This window comes from Cheilinus undulatus, linkage group 6 (genome assembly GCF_018320785.1).
Source record: "Cheilinus undulatus linkage group 6, ASM1832078v1, whole genome shotgun sequence".
Taxonomy (NCBI): Eukaryota; Metazoa; Chordata; class Actinopteri; order Labriformes; family Labridae; genus Cheilinus; species Cheilinus undulatus.
Window position 1 is genome coordinate 38,396,656 of NC_054870.1, and position 13,050 is coordinate 38,409,705.

A 13,050-nucleotide genomic window follows, 5' to 3' on the forward strand; every position below is an offset into this window, starting at 1 on the left:
TTAGGGTCAGTAAAAAATAATAGCTTGAATCCATTTCCACCTTAAAAGCCTGTCCATGCAGCCTCCTTTTTGTCTCTTTTGTAATAATTTCATTTTTTGATGATGGATTCTGGGTGTGGTTTCTGATATCAGGTGTGGATGTAGGTGCCCTTTTCCCTCCTGTCATTACTGTCCTTGAGATTTATGAGTTGCCTCTGTATTCCATCACCTTTTGACCTTCCGTGGCGGTAATTGGAGGAGTGTGTTGGGAGATGAAGTTGTAATACAGTTAGAGGGAATGGTGGGAGGTCATTTATACCGGGCTGGAGCTGCATAATGTGGCAGATCGACTCCTTGTTGTCTGTGCCAGCTTCAGGGGTGATTACGGACGAGCAGTCATTTACAATAAAAAGCCACAACTGAATTAGTTGCCTGGAGTAAGCACTGTTTTGGCATAAATGTTGGTATTTGCATCTATTAGGAGCTGAAGGGAGCAAAGACAGATAATGCATTCAGACTAGCAAAATGTCATTACTTCTGTCCTGTCTTAATGAAAAGGCCATTAATTGAAGAAGAGATAATTTGGAAAAGAAAGGAATGATAAGTCTCTCATTCTCCTTCCTCCGTAATTCTATACTGCTGCGAGGATTACACAAAGAGGTCTTTTCTTGTATACACGATTAAGTGTGCTGCATGCGCATGTGTGTCTGCGCACATACACACAGGCAGCTTCCCTGCTTTTAGCCTGATTGATGCCACCTCCCCGCCGTCCGACCGTGCAGCACTGACGCACAATATGCTGCAGCTTGTGTCTACGCCAGGAAATGTTCATGTTCACCAGCCTTTATAAAAGCCAACATGCAAGCATGGTCACATGCACTGACACAGCTTTTTGGTTAGGAAAGCAGTTCTGGCGTAAGACATCATTGTGCCCTAATCCATGGTAATTACATGCAGGGGAAGTGTGCGTGCAATGGGAGTGACAGCATGCAGCGTGTATTTGTGAGGGTGTTCTAAGCCCTGTTAATTACACACAGAGATATGCCAGGGAAGGGAGAGAAAAGAGGGGGTGAGATGAGCCGAGGCAGTGGGTGTGGAGCTGTTTGTGGTTGTCCTTTAAGAGTCTTTTTGGCATTTCTGGCCCCCCTGGAGGAGACGACTAAATGCTTGTCAAAAAAAAGTAATGAGCTGCATTCTGTGTGTCTTCCTTTTAAGATCCTTGTTGTACTGAAATTCAACATGATGTATTTTAGCTTAGCCTGAGCTCAAAAAACATTTATGACCCATTTGGAGCATGATGCTCATAGCTTGTTCCATAAAGACGGCCTGCCAAGCTCAAATTGCAGCGTCTTTTATTTGTGACTCTCCGGAGGGTTTTCAGGTGGTGGCCAGCGCCAGAGAAAGTGAAATCTAGTCTTAGAGGAACATTGTTGGTTCAGTGGTGGGAGGGAAGGATAAATGAGGCTAAAGCACCGCTGCACAACCACCATCGATCGGCAAAATTACTTAAAATAGTTTGAGTTAGCTCTGCTCCTCTCCTATGGGACAAAAGCATCTGAGAATCTCACTGTGAGATATTCATGGTAATTTTATTCACCGTGGAAGCAGGATAACAGACCTCTTACTACCCCAGAGCCTTTGTTCTGTGGTACAATGTAGGTTTGCCATGTGCTCTACAAGATTAAACAGGAACTGGATCCAAAAAGAAGTCCATTGAGATGCAATCAAAACCAACAGTCTGCAGCAAAGGCCTGACAGTACATCTCCCAGGAATAAATCACAAATAATATAAGAGAGAGAGGGGCTGAGCTCTGGGTGAGAGAAAGATGAATCCTTATGGAATATTACTTAGTAAAAATACTTACAGGGAGACTAATTAGTTTTGCTGCAGTTATGACACAAATAAAGTGTGCACCATCTGTTTAAGACTAAACACATGAACACAAAAGAAGATGATGAGAAGCCTCCTGAGCTACTGCTGTTGAATAAAATGACATTCTTCTAAGATTTCTTTACTTTTTTGCCCTTTTGACTGTTTGGCTCATTATTTTGTATTTTTATCACAATCTGAAATACTTCATTAAATCCCCAGGAGGAAAATTTGGTAATTGGCTATTCTGTCTTATCCTACCCAATTAATCTGTTACTTGCGCAATACTTGGTTTTGTTTCTTTGTGAGCTTTTAAGGAAGTATTAACACTTAGGCTGAGTGTTGTTTGATATCAGGGTACAAATGATGCCTGAGCTTTAGCAAAAGAAAGACAAAACCTCTCACTGAAACTATAATTACCTCTGTCCACACACAGATTCATGCTTTTCATATTACTTAATGTAACTGAACATGTCACATTTTTATCAACAATTAGTCATGGATTTTTGCAAAAATTTGGGGCACAAAAAATACAAATAGGGAATAAGAAGTCATCAAGGTGAAAGAAAATAGTAACTGCTTTGCCTTTCCTTTTGAGTATACATATATGCGCTGCCTCTGTTTAACATCAGTATTGTCTGATATCTGCCCTGCTGACTAACTCTGGTCATCAGCAACAGATATAAGTAGCTAATGCACAGTGTTCAGAAAGTATTCAGAACCCCTTCCCTTTTTTGCAATTTTTTTTATGTTGCAGCCTGAAGCTACAATTGTTTCAATCACTTTTTTTCTCATTAATCTACACTCAGTACCCCAAAATAAAAAAATGAAATATTACATTGACATAAGTATTCAGACCCTTCGCAACAACACTAAAGATTTATCTCAGATTCCTCCCATTTCCCTGGATCATTGCTGAAATGTTTCTACACCTTGATTGGAGTCCATCTTCAGTAAAATAAATTGATTGGACATGATTTTTAAAAGTACACACCTCTCTATAGAAAAACAGCTGACGATGCATATCAGAGCAGAAACCAAACCATGAAGTTAGAAGAACTGCCTCCAGAGCTCAGAGATGGGAATGCGTCAAGGCACAGATCTGTGAAGGCTACAAAAAAACCTGCTGCATGGAAGGTTTTCAAGAGGATAGTGGCATTCATAATTCTCAAATGGAAGGATTTTGGCACAACCTGAGCTCTCCCAAAGCTGGTCGCCTGGCCAAACTGAGTAATCAGGGGAGAAGGGCCTTTGTAAAATAGGTGACTGGTATCTAAAATTCTGTTTTAACTTTGTCATATGTGGTAGTGAGTGTAGATTAATCAGAGAAAAATGACTGTAGCATCAGGTTTCAACATAAAATGTCAAAAAGTGTATGGGCTCTGATCCTTTCTGAATGCATTTATATCTGCTGTGTCACATCAATTTGATGCTGGCTTCACCAACTGCTGATTCAAAGATGAGTTTTGTATTTGGAAGAAGAAGTCTCCTGTTGGACAAACTCTGACTTGTTTCATGATCAAAAAAAATGTTGACATAGTGGGAGGGTTACACCCAAAGAAGTAATGGAAAAAAACCGTTAGTTCAGCTAAACTGGTATCCTGGTCTACCTTTAGTTTTCACAATTGGTGCATCTCTACTTCTAAGTATCTAACAAAACATTTTCTGGGCATTCTTTCTGAGTCTCAGTAATTCTTGAGTGAAATATTCAGTTCTCAAGTTTTGACCAAGCAGGTAGATTGTACAGGGTTTTTTGTAGAGCTTATTTTTCACTCAGATAGCTGCCTGCTGTTACTGGGAACAACACAGATTACAACTGTTAGACTGGAGCACTACACTTAAGTTAAAAGACATCAAACCAGAACAAGCTACAAATGCCAAAAAAGCTGAGCTATAAATTCATTTTATCAATCCATTCATATTTTGAATAGCAACAATTTTTTAAAATGAAAAGCTTTCCTTTTGAACTTTCTCTGCTGCTCCCCAAGGGCTTTGAGTGGCCAAAAACTACACCAGAATGAACCACATTTGGAACATTTGTGCATCGGCTTGCTTTTTCTCCCTTTCCTTAACACATCAAAATACACTCATGCTTTTAGCAGGTGTTAAGTCAAGAAAGGAGGCAACTTTTTGACTGTTTCCTTCACAGACTATGGCTGGGCAACTCAGGATACATGAGTGGGCCGCACATTTAGGGCTAGTCAATCATGTATATTTTCTTTATCATTACCTTACGCTATCAGTAAATCCTTTTTCTCTGTACTTCTCAAGTATCTGTTACAGTAGTGTCTTACACACGTGCCATGCATCTTGCACTGTTTGGATTGTTTTGACAAGCTATATGTTTACTATTGCGCCCATTGTTAAATGGCTATGTTATGTGTATGAGGAAAGGGTTGATATGGTTAACAAAGCTCTGTACCTAATGTTTATATATGACACAATAGAATACAATTCTGAATGCTACTCACAAAACTGCTCCAATTAATGCCTGTCATGTTAATCAGACATGAAGAACATTTCTGAGGTGAAGCAGTAAAAAGATGGTATCAGGCTGACTGTTGCAGCACAGTAGGCTATAATTAATTAGGCTTCCTTGTAGAAGGGAAAAATGCAAAAGGTGGTGAAATTTATCACAAGTGACAGATTTCAAACTTGTCAGTGTAACTTGTATCCCTCTGTGGGCTTGTCCTTGTGTCAATCTAGAGAGCAACACAGTATTCTGATGGTAAACTCTCTCCTTACCTGACCTCACTCTTGTCTAAAAACATTTCAAGGCTTACAACCTGATCACAAAAGTGGTGCACTTCTAAACCTCTCAAAAATACCAAGGTTTAGAGCTGAACTTTAGTGTTGCTGCACCTATTATGTTGAAGAATTTCCAAATGACAGCCAGGCTGCAGGAGCCGTTATCTGAAGAATGTTAGGAAAATAACTGCAGCTGCTCTAAAATGTGACTTATTGACAAAAGCATAGGCTTGCAAGTATAGATATGCATTTTTGAATCTATCTGTATCTGTAATCTGTCAGTGTGTTTCTACCAGATAAAACTCAGTATATGCTCATGTTTCTGAAAATACCTCCCACCCCACCCTCACACACAAAAAAACAAGTGATGGCTGCCACCCCTGCAGTAATTAGCCTGGATGTAGCATTAGTATAGCTGCAGTTTTATCCGAACTGGATCACATTTCTTTAAATTTTCATGATGGAAAAGGCATTTTTGCTTTTCTGCCAAGCTCCTTAAGCATGAATTTGCAAGTTACCAGTATAGGGGGTTGTTGTATGGTATATACAGTTTAGTTCGTTTAAACAGTGCTTGAGGGATTAGCTTGTATGTAGCCACAGCAGCATTTTTTAACAGAATTGGACCAAATTTCTTCCCACTGAAAGCTGTTAATGATGGAAAAGATGTTTTCTTCTTTAGCATGGGTTTGAGATCATTACGGGTGGGGTTAAGTTGTATATATAATGGCTGCTCTACTGGAGCAAGAAGCTTGCATGTAGCTGTAGAAAAGCAGCATAGTGCCATGTTTCTTCAGTCAAACTAGAGCAAAGAGCAACACCAAAAGTCTCTCTTTGCAGTGAAGACACTTTTGTTTTCTCCCAATCAGCCTCAGCACAAGTTCTAGCGGTATTAAGTTCCACTGTTCAAAAGTCACAGCAGTGTTTGCCTGCCAAGCCCAAGTTTGTACCAGAGCTGTGCATGTGTATAACCTCACTTTGTCTTGTTGGTCTGATTAGCTGCAATGAATGTGACAGACAGGACATCCATCCAGTCACCTTCTGAGATTTCTTTTTTTTTTTATTCCTGCCCCTCCCAAACGCTTTGCATGGGAGGCTTCCATGATGAATGAGAATTATATCCATGAAAAGGATATATGAAAAGTCTATCTGGCATGTCAGATTAAATAATTCCACTTGTGTAAAAAAATTAAATTCCGGATTTTATCAAGTAGACTTGTGTTAGTTTCACAGACTGCATATAAAGATTGTCAACATAAAAACTCTCCAGGAGTGAAGCCAAAAATATTTTGAGCCCCCCTAATGGCATCTTGTAATAAGCTTCACCTCCTCCATGTTTACAGATGGGACATGAGTCAAACTATAAAATCAAAACACATCAAATAGATTCTTTTCATTTATGGTTCCTATCATCATAGGGAGTCATTAGCATATATGTAAGGGTTTGTGTTAAGTTTTCTGTCAATTAGTTATCTGATGTTAAAAAAAAGAAGTATAACTGCATGATAGACTGCTCCAATGACAAATGTGGCTCTTGCAGCACTGCATGTGCCAGACCAGCAGAGTCGAAGAAACACAAGAGGAAATGTAACAAAAACACTAACAGAAGAGTCACTGAAGTTTTAAAAACCATGAGAATCTGCTTTACACCACAACAAACACAAGAATGTGCTCTGCTGTGGACTGTATCGACCTGAGGGATCTTGGACATTTTATCAGTAAGTTAAGCTTTGATTATCAGAAGATGTGGGATGTCAATACTGTATCTCCACCAGCCGATCCCTACTGCAAAGACCAGACGTGTAGTACATTTTTATATACAGTCAATGGTTCACATAAAAGTTCTTTAACTTGGGCACCTGTTAAGTTCAGGTTTTAGAGCAGGCGCCCATATACTGAGGCTGCAGGATTGATTCCTGATCCTGGTGCTGCTCAGAGCATGTCTTCCCCCACTCTCTCTCCGCCAAATTTCCTGTCTCTCTTCAGCTGTCCTGGTCAATAAAGGTAAAAAAACACCCCGAATAATCTTAAAAGAAGTTTTTTAACCTCAACCTAAGAATATCTAAATAAACATCCAGGAACATCGATTGTAAATGTGACAATCTGAAGCAAATTTTCAGCAGCTACGGGACACTTGTTACACACAGTGTTGGGTTGGTGTTTCAATGTATTGAGTTTCAATACCCTGACCCGGTTTGTGTGTAGGTACTTGTTGTGTAGATCTGCAGAGCCTGCAGTAAATCTTGTTTATGTGTGTATGTATGTAAGCCTGCTTGTGTGATGGTGTCACAGTGTGTGCTGTCTCATGGGAGGCAAGGTCAGCACTGTCTCCAAACTCAGGCACTGTCATCAATTACACACAATTTTCTCTGCTGGTACTTCACCCTCTCACGGTTCTTCACACAAACACATGCGCAGATGCACATGCACACTTCAGTCCTAGACACTTATCTCACTGCCTCTAATTCTCTGCTGAGTCTCCGGAGAGAGGAGACAGCGCGCCGGCTCTGTCTTGAGGGGTTTCTACCCCTGTCGTGATTTATGTAAAGACACAGCTGAGTCAGGCGGGCTCCATCTCTCCTTAGTAACCACCCCCACTAGAATTCAGTCGCCCACCTCTGTAATCCATCTCCCAGGATTTTGTCTGCCACCTAACTGCTTAAAATAACGTCATTTTCCCCCGTGCCCTGTCTGCACAATTATACGAGAAAAATCCAAGAGGAAGAAATGGTGTCGATATAAATGTCATGGGGATTTGTGATATGTTTCAGTTGTGAGTGCGCGAATGTGGGGGCAGGAGATAGAGGAAAGGAAAGAATATAAAAGTGCAACTAAAGGTCAGTTAAATCAATGGGACACAAGCGGACAATACAGCAGGGCCAACTGTGCAGCCAGAGTTTTGGGACACAGGAAATATCGGTGTGTAAATAATTCACCTGTGCCTCTTTGGGGGGCTAATGAGGATGACAGATGAGACACGAGGAGCGATCGGAGCCCCTAGTGGTTAACATACACACACATTTACACACAGTAACACCATGGCAACAACAAACAAGAATGGTAGATGGAGTACAGTAGAAGATGAAGAACCAGAGAGAAAATGGTACAACAAAAAGGAACAGAGGAAAAATCAGGATTTGGCTGAGACCAAATTCATCATTCACCCTCTTCCTCCCTCTCTGAGCTCAGCTGCAGCCTTGCCCTCAACCCCCCTCAGAGATTACACCAAGCACACCTGTGACTTCACACCTGAAGTGGTGATAAAAGCCAATCAGAAGTGAGAATCTTAGACCAATGGAAAAGTGTCTAAGTGGAGAACAAATAAGTACTGACAATGGAAATGCACTTCCTGTTAAAGACGTTGGAACAAACGCATGATTGATGGCACGTATAATAGATCCCGTCAGCCGCAGGCACACTTTGAAATCTTAGACCAGTTCATGGCCCTTGAAAAGAACAAGGCTTAAAGATTCTGCAGTGGGAAAATCTGGCTTTTATACAGTATGTGTTTATGTTAAAAATAAAAATGAGTTCTGTGGTTCAATGCTGAGATTTGGAATCAAATCTGCCCAAAAAACAGCTGAGGTTGTGGGATCTGGGTCACAGTATATGCATGGAGGACGATATCCAACATGACACCTCTTAAAGCCTCTCAGCCAGTGTAGGCGGCAACATGACTCATGCTTTTAATATGATTGGCTTCTTGAGATGATGGTTTGTGTCATGGCACCTGGAGCACAAAATGAACAGCCTGGCGTTGGCTCACAAAGGATTTGCATGTGTGCAGCGGCATTGTCTGTGCAAAGGATGCATCGAACTTTTGTGCTGCAGAGGTGTCGTGTGACACTGCATGTACGTGCTGCAGTGGGATGATGGTGGACGATATCCCTGGTAGGTACCAGATGAAGAAGGCAATATCTCTTCCAAACACTATTAATAATTTTATTAGAATACCCCTCTGGCAGTGATGCCTTTCCTCTTACTGCTAAATTTGTACTGTTGAATGTGTTTGTGTGGGAGAAGGAGGATTAAAGAGGCAGAGGGAGACATAAATAGTAATTAAGACCAAGGACTTAATATGGAAACTGAAATTTGATCTTAGTTTTACTGATTAATTAGCTAAAGCAGGAAACAGTATCAGCATAATTGTTTACTTAAACACCTTATTGACTCCTCAAGTGTCACTGAGTGGGACTCATATTTCAACTGTTGGCACGGTGTGTATATTTAGCTAAGTTTGCTATAAGCAGGAGCCATTACTTTACCACACATTGCTGTGTTTACTAACAAGTGTGAAGCTGTGCTGTAATATGAGGGGCCTCTGACCTCAGATGACCACATGCAAATATTAGACTGTGGCACCAGCAGAGGAATAAGATGTGTCTAAATTTAACTTAGGTGTTAGATAGAGAGATAAACAGAACATTTGATTTTGATGATAAATGAACCACTCAGGTCAGGCCAGTTTGCTGGCCAATCAAGCACAGTAACACCATGGTCATTGATCCAGCTTTTGGTACCTTTGGCAGTGTGGGCAGGTGCCAAGTCCTGCTGGAAAATGAAATCAGCATCTCCATGAAGCTAGTCAGCAGATGGAAGCATGAAGTGCTCTTAAATGTCCTGGTAGATGGCTGCATTGACTGTGGACTTCAGAAAACACAGTGGACCGACACCAGCAGATGCCATGGCAGCCCAAATCATCACTGACTGTGGAAACCTCACACTGGACTTCAAGCAACATGGATTCTGTGCCTCTCCACTCCTCCTCCAGACTCTGGGACCTTGATTTCCAAATGACATGCAAAATCTACTTTCATCTGAAAAGAGGACTTTGGACGACTGAGCAACAGTCCAGTTCTTTTTCTCCACAGCCAAGGTAAGACACTTCTGACATTGTCTCTGGTTCAGGAGTGGCTTGACAGGAGGAATGCCACATTTGTAACTAATGTCTAGGATTTGTCTGTGTGTAGTGGCTCTTGATGCGCTGACTCCAGCCTCAGTCCACTCCTTGTGAAGCTCTCCCAAATTCTTGAATGGATTTTGCTTGACAATCCTCTCAAGGCTGTAGTTATCCCTTATGCTGGTGCACCTTTTCCTACCACACTTCTTCCTTCCACTCAACTTTCTATGAATATTCTTGGACACAGCACAGCAATGACCTTTTGTGGCTTACCCTCCTTATGGAGGGTGTCAGTGACTGTCTTCTGGACATCTGTGAAGTCTGCAGTCTTCCCCATGATTGTGTAGCCTACTGACCCAGGCTGAGAGATCATTTAAAGGCTCAGGAAACCTTTGCAGGGGTTTTCAGTTCATTAGCTGATTAGGATGTGACACCATGACTTTCCAATACTGAACTTTTTCACAATATTCTAATTTTCTGAGACACTGAATTTTGGGTTTTTATTTCTGTAAGTCATAATCATCAATATTTCAAGAAATAAAGGCTTGAAATGTTTCACTCTATGTGTAATGAGTTATATAATATATGGGTTTCACTTTCTGAAATGAGTGACAAAAAATATTGAACTTTTTCATGATATTCAAATTTTTGAGCTGCACCTGCAATATATAAATAAACTAATACATATAATAATAAACTGATTACCTATAAATATAAACACAGGATTGAAATCCTGGTCTATAATGGTCTTATCAACTGCGATGAACCTCCTGCCACTAGAAGCCGCTGTAACTTCAGTTAATGGCAGCTGCCTTCCTGTCTGAGCTCTTCCCTGGCACTTTGCTGGATGTAAACATCAGAAACTTAGCAGTGAGCATGTAGTGGGAACCCCGCAGTGTAACAGTTTTTTAAGTAATGAATGTAAATAAAGTGGAATGTAGGCTGTCGAGGGTTGAACTCAGTTGTAACTTTTCAAATGGCATACAAAGAGGCCACATGTACAATACTACTCTGCAAAAAGGAACAAAGGCTGGTGGCGCTAGCTACTAATGTTAGCCATGCTGTACAGAGCATCACATCACACATGCTGACACAACGTTCCTGTCATGAATTTGACTGTTTTTAGATGCAACTGAGACTACGTTCATGTTTTGTACGGTCAGTGATTAAAACTTGTAGCCTTAAAGCCCAAATGTCTGCATAATGCTCTTTGTTAAATGACCTCAGATTCTGACTCATTTGGTGGCTTTTTCTTTCAAAATAGTTGTATATTACCAAAGCCCTCAAACTGAACAATAAAACTTTATAAGTCTGCATTTTAATATAATTACAGGAAGGTATTTCAGCCATCTGTGGGGCATTAATTGTTTATTGAATATATTAACAGTGGAACAATAAAGAGGGTTGATCTAAGGAGAAGCTGTAGATTCATTTAATTGAAAGACACATGGTTCAAGGATGACTAAGAGATGTGTTCATCATTTTAAACCCTTTTTTTGTCCTTATGTATTAGATGCTTATCCTATATTAAGCTGTTGATAGGGCTAATTATATCTAAGTTACTAGTGTGGGTTAGATCAGTGTAACTTCTTTGAAATGTACACCACTTTAAAAGGCATATGAGCAATTCAAATGTCTCACTGCCACTGATCTTGAACATGATCTCCCCCTTATCGCCTTTCCTCTTACAAAGTCCTAACAACCCCCCTGCCCTTCACTTGTCACTTCGCTCATGTCGGGTTTATGGCCAAGAGGCTGACCTGTGCTCTCCGTGGCATCCAGACTGCCTGCTAGCTGCTCCAGGAGACGTGCTCTGGCCGCGTTCCTGCGGTGCTTCTTCCCCTCGTAGTGTTGCTGGGCCATCAGTGGGTTGTTGAACCAGGCTCCACACAGGCAGCAGTACTTCCCTGCTTCTCTCCCGCCGTTTCCACCGACAACCCCCATGGGCCAGGGCAGGGCGTGGGGAGGAGGGGGGCACGCAGCAGGGTCTGTGGGCACTGGCGTGGAAGGAGAGGAATCTGTACAGATAGAAAGTAGAGACAAGCAGTGGGGAGAGAGGGTTTGCAGAGGGAGCATTGGGAAAGGGAGAATGAGGGAGCAGATTAATATTAATTCAAAGGGGAATGGAGTGTAAAGGTGAGAAATTAAATGAAATCAAAATATTTTCATGAAATCACATTAACATTAAAATATCAGTCATTCATATTCAGTTGCTCACAGTCAGTCCTCTACAAACATATGAAATCCTGAGTACATTCTAACACATAAACTTAGATTAAAAAGCTCCAGGTTTAGATTGAACTGACGGAGAGCAATCAGACTTCTTCCTGCTTCATTTTCCCTCTCCTCTCGTCTTCAAGGGAATTTAAAAAAAAGAGAGGAATGGCAGACTTCCAGGTGACCTGCTATTCGTGACATGACACGGGTTACCATGGTGATTGCCCATTTATAGCCAACAGGCCCTGACATGTCCACAGGACACGCAGGGAAGACTGCATGTGTGCGTGAGTCTGCACGTGTGTCTGTGTGTTTTGGTGGCAAATGGAGGGCAAATCCATGCCTGAGAAAACGTGTGAAGGCTTACGTGTGTGTGTGCATGAATGAAGCTGTAGGAAAGGCTGCTCTTATATGAGCGAGTGTTTAAGGTACAGTATGTATACTGAAGAAGTCATCTTTGCTCAAAGTGTGTATCTGAACACAGGGAGGGGGTGTTAGGTCTACAGCCAAACTGTGTGTGAAGGCTTCTGATGCCAGATGGCATGTCCAAATGTGCCGATTTTCTGTCTACATGTGTCAAAGACTCCAGAGCAGTGCTACAGTGCTAACCTAATTTTACCCAGAGCCACATTGTCTGAAAAATACTTTTTCAAGAACCAGAGGATAAATGCATGGATGGATAGATTTTTAGTTTGTTTTATTTATTTATATGAAATAAATAAAATCAATTTGAATATTTAAGAGAAATTTGAATATGAATAGGCTGCAAAAATAGTATTGCAATAAACTGACGACTCAAAAACAGTCTCTGAGGAGGACCCCTTGCCCAAACAGCAAGGTCCATGCCCCTCAAAAAGTCTTCAGATCCATGGACATTTTGAAACAGTGCATTGGTGGATTATTCTGAGGTACAGTGGGAAACTCCTGAAGACCTTCTATGACTCTGTTATGGCCTCGGCCATCTTCTACGGTGTGGTCTGCTGGGGGAGCAGGATCACAGCAGCTGACAGGAAGAAGCTGGACAAACTGATAAAGAAGACCAGCTCTGTCCTGGGATGCCCTCTGGAACCTGTGGAGGAGGTGGGGGAGAGGAGGATGACAGCCAAGCTGTCCTCCATAATGGACAACTCCCACCCCCTCCAACACACACTCACTGCACTAAGGAGCTCCATTAGTGACAGGATGCTACACCCCAAGTGTGTGAAGGAGAGGTATCGCAGGTCTTTCCTTCCTGCAGCTGTTAGACTCCACAACAGAAACTGCTCCTAGTAATTGTGCAATAACTAATTTATATGTATAATCTGTACACGTTTGTATATATATATTTGTATATAGGTGT

The 13,050-nt window shown here is 41.4% G+C and overlaps 1 protein-coding gene across 3 annotated transcripts in view; it reads right to left on the bottom strand.

The window, feature by feature from the left end:
* zgc:171482 (zinc finger protein) overlaps positions 1–13,050 on the bottom strand; it is a 109,820-nt gene that overhangs the window by 26,447 nt on the left and 70,323 nt on the right. For all 3 annotated transcript variants that reach the window (XM_041788911.1, XM_041788912.1, XM_041788910.1), the window contains one exon: positions 11,255–11,512. In XM_041788911.1, coding sequence (XP_041644845.1) covers positions 11,255–11,512 — 258 coding nt within the window. The remainder of the gene's footprint in view (positions 1–11,254; positions 11,513–13,050) is intronic.